This window comes from Olea europaea, unplaced genomic scaffold (assembly GCF_002742605.1).
Source record: "Olea europaea var. sylvestris unplaced genomic scaffold, O_europaea_v1 scaffold1753, whole genome shotgun sequence".
Lineage (NCBI taxonomy): Eukaryota > Viridiplantae > Streptophyta > Magnoliopsida > Lamiales > Oleaceae > Olea > Olea europaea.
The window spans coordinates 48,275-52,510 of NW_019235250.1; the positions used below are offsets into that span (position 1 = coordinate 48,275).

At 36.5% G+C, this 4,236-nt stretch overlaps 1 protein-coding gene across 1 annotated transcript in view; it reads right to left on the reverse strand.

Moving 5' to 3' along the window:
• Positions 1-537: 537 nt before the first annotated feature.
• The window catches only part of LOC111377999 (probable calcium-transporting ATPase 9, plasma membrane-type), a 10,155-nt gene continuing 6,456 nt past the window's right edge, over positions 538-4,236 (reverse strand). Inside the window, exons 2-6 of the mRNA XM_023001159.1 lie at positions 2,945-4,220; positions 2,704-2,859; positions 2,083-2,254; positions 1,622-1,920; positions 538-1,043 (exon numbers count right to left, since the gene is read on the reverse strand). Of these exons, the coding sequence (XP_022856927.1) occupies positions 741-1,043; positions 1,622-1,920; positions 2,083-2,254; positions 2,704-2,859; positions 2,945-4,220 (2,206 nt within the window). The 3' untranslated portion in view covers positions 538-740. The remainder of the gene's footprint in view (positions 1,044-1,621; positions 1,921-2,082; positions 2,255-2,703; positions 2,860-2,944; positions 4,221-4,236) is intronic.

Consider the following 4,236-nt stretch of genomic DNA (forward strand, 5'->3'; position numbering starts at 1 on the left):
ATGTCAAAATAAATAAGTTTTATTTTGAGATATGCATTTCAAATTATATAATTTACTTATTAAGGGCCTATTTGACTCCTCCTCCTTTTTGGTGTAGGATGCATTTAGAAATAGTAAGCTGATAGAGAATACGTGAATAAAAAATTAGAAAAATTTTAAATTTGCGTGTAATATTATTTTATTAAAAATTGTGATTAAAAGGAAGACGGAGAAAAATATATTTTAAAAATAATGAAAATCAAACAAAGACCCAGTAAATTATTTAAGCTTAGCCAAACATGCCACGATTTTATCAAGAGCAGTTTTTTTTTTATCCCTTAAAGTTTGTATTGAATTTTCGCTCTTGATGCCACACCTAGATAACTATAATAACATAAATCATGAAACTCAACTCGAAGGTGTCTCATGTAAGTTTAGCAATAGTGTTAACGTAACAATTTAACCCCAGCTCGCTACACATGCATTTAAATGTCTAAATTATATTATTAACCATTTTTTCATGCTAAAAATTAATAAAATATTTTTATGATTAACAAGAAAACCAAATATAATATCTTTTTAAGGCCAAAAATTGAAGTTTCAACATCCCAATAATGTAGTTTACAACTAATTAGAATTCACATACACAACAATAGAAGAATTCTGAAGTCCTTTTTTTCTTGTCAAAACACGTTAGTCAGAATCTCAACCAAAAGAAGAAAGGGAAAAGTAAGAGATTTGAGCCTTGCTCCACCCTTCCTTTAAGCAAGGTCTGGACCGCTCGGGAGCGGTTCGTAACCATCATGTTGTGCTTTAGTCTTCTCGTTAACAGGTATACACTTGAGAACAACTGCAATAAGCAAGCTCACTGCCCCGAGTACAACGCTAAGAAGCCAAAGCTGCCAGTTTAATGGTACAGTGCTGGCGAAAGTGCCCAGGAACTCGACTATAATAACTTGGAATATGACTGTGGCTGCGATGATTCCTGTAAATGTCCAGTTTCCAAACATTCCACGGAAAATGTTTATCTTCTCAATGTCGCGGCTATTTATCTCATTGAAGACCTGAATGAAACCATGAAATCGGAAAAAAATAAAATTATCATGAAACGAGTATATATTACGCGGAAGTCCCATTATTGGAATTTTAGGGAAATATATGAGATAATCAAACACAAGGAATTTAGTTGGTTTGACACTTTGCCTACTACTATGGAGTAATTACTACTTGACAAAAGTGGTGAATGGTAAAGAGTACCATGTTGTCAATCCCGAACTCTACAAAATACTTACTAGAGGATAATACCTGAAAAGAGTACTAAGTTCTTGAACCGAAATCTCCCACCAAAATGTCCATGACGGTCTCACAAACTAAGACTCTCAAAGGTACAAAGTTCTATTTTGAATTCAAGTCAATTCTTTTTGTAGTGGACAAACAAATGACATTCTATTCGAGATTGTCTTCGAACAATAAAACAACATATATATACAGCGCCAAAAAATTACTGGATGTTCTTAAAAGGGAAGGAAGAATTCTTGATGTTACATATTTTTTGGTGCTGGTTTTTATTTCCGCGAACATGATGATAATGAAAAAATATTGACAAAAATTCGTGGAAATCAAGTCATGGAGACATTTTTACCTGACAGAAGACGAAAGTGTTGAATATGAAAGTATTGAGTACTGCAGTGGCATCAGAACCACTAAGTCCTAATAACTTCTTTCCAACAAAATTGAGGACTAGAAGAACAGCCAACTGATAAATGCTCTGACCAATGATATTCCTCCACATGGTCCTGGTAATGAAACTTTCAGTGCTCAAAACAGGAGGCCGTTTCATCAATCCTTCATGTGGCGGTTCAGTGGCCAGTGCAAGTGCACCTAAAGTGTCCATAATCAGATTGACCCAAAGCAGTTGAACGGCCGTAAGGGGAGCTGATCCTGAAATTGATAGCAATGGATAAAGTTGCTCACATGTCATTTAGAAATAGTTACTTTTACGTAACTTTCAGTTTTCATACATGTTAGGGTGTGTTACTTCTTTCTTTTTCACGTTAAGCGCACGTTGAAGAAATGAAAAGCCAGTTGTACAGCTAAACTTACCTGAGACACATGCAGATATAAAGTTGATCATGAGAGCAACAATATTCACAGTTAACTGGAACTGCACAAACTTTTGAATGTTTATGTATACAGAACGCCCCCATCTGGCTACATTCACTATTGTTGCAAAATTGTCGTCCAGTACAATTACATCAGCGCTTTCTTTTGCAACCTAAAAAAATTCATTATTTTCAATAAGAGGGAAAAAATAGTAATTAAGAGCATCTGGATAGTGAAAAAAGCCATACGTAATACCACTCATTAGGATGCACTTGGTTTTCTCCTGCCATCATACTTATTATCACCTAAATACTGTGGTTTTTGCATATGATCACTTATTACAGAAGTCTAAAAATCACAATTCATAAAACAAAGCAAAAAAGAAAACCAAAATCATCTATAGGTGAATAACATCCATTGCAGGCTTCTAGATTAGATCAACTAGGAATTAGTCAGTGATGTTCCAAAAACTTCAAATTTTCCTGAATAACTCAAGATTATCAATATATTGATTTCTTCCAGAAGGAGACCAAATGAATAACAAACATCATTTGGAGACTGAAATTTGAAAATAATACAAGGCATAACCAACTATTGCAGCAACAAAGCAAGTGAACTGACCTCGGTTCCTGCTATGCCCATGGCAAACCCAATGTCAGCTTCATGTAAAGCTGGGGCATCATTGGTCCCATCACCAGTAACTGCAACCACCTCTTTCATGCCTCTCAAATTCTTTACCAAAACATGCTTGTCTGTAGGAGATGACCGAGCCATTACCTACACCCACAATCTAAACACTTTAGAAGACACTATATAATTTTCACATATTGCCTCATTTTATGAGTATACATATATTATCCACCTTTATTTTTGGTATGATTTGAGACATCTGATCGGAAGACTTGTGGCGAAAATCTGGACCTTCAATGGCAAGATCATCATCGAGAAGTATGCCACATTCTTCAGCAATCGCTTTAGCTGTGTTAACATTATCACCAGTGACCATTCGCACGGTAATTCCAGCTGCTAAGCAAGTTTTAACAGCTTTTTTTACCCCAGGACGAACTGGATCCTTGATTCCCACTATTATAATCAACGTATAGCCAGAATCAGGGATGTTATTTTCTTGAAACCCATCGTCCATATCCTTGAAGGCCAAGCATAGAGTGCGCAAAGCTTCACCAGCAAATCCATTGATAACATTCATGGTATCTCTTACAAGTTCTTCAGACAAATGAAGAGTTTCGCCATTGGTGCCAATCATCTTGTCACACATTTTTAGTATAATCTCAGATGCACCTTTGCAAAAAGCTCTGACTTTTCCATCTGGAAGAGACAAAAGCACAGACATCTTTTTCTTTTCTGAATTGAAAGGTTCAACCTTCAACAACTTGCAGGATCGGCGTTCATTATCAAAATCGCCACCCAAAAGCAATCCAAATTCTAATATTGCTGATTCTGTTGGTGTACCCAAGATGGAGTTTTTTCCATCTTTATTCTTGACCACCTCAGACCCTGTATTATTAAATATCCCCTGCAAGAGAATGCTTATTACATTTTCTGATATAACTGGATCTAATGTCGCCCTCTGTCCACTAGCTTCTACTTCTTTTACTTCCCCACAAATCCATATTTTATTCACTACCATATGGTTTGTGGTCAATGTCCCTGTTTTATCAGTGCAAATGGTAGTGGCAGAACCCATTGTTTCACAGGCAGACAAATGTCTCACCAATGCTTTGTCATTCATTAACTTCTTCATTGCGAATGCAAGACTCAACGTCACGGCCAGGGGCAACCCTTCTGGAACTGCAACAACAATTATAGTCACTGCGGTAGCAAAGTAATTTAAAAGCGTCAGAGCATCACCAGAAGTCCATTTGGTAAATTCTTGGTGAAGTCCTTTCTCCACCAAAAACCGGACAGTCAATACTAAGAAAGTCGTCACAGCAAATGCCAGTCCAATCTTACCAATAATAGTAGCAACACCATTTAGTTTCACCTGTAGTGGTGTCTCATCTTCTCCTTCCTCACTTAGAGTTTCCATCAACTTACCCCATTCAGTTCTCATACCCACAGTAGTCACCAGCATCTTACCAGAACCGTCTTGAACTTTGGATCCTGATAAAAGAAAAGGTCTTTTTTCATATATAT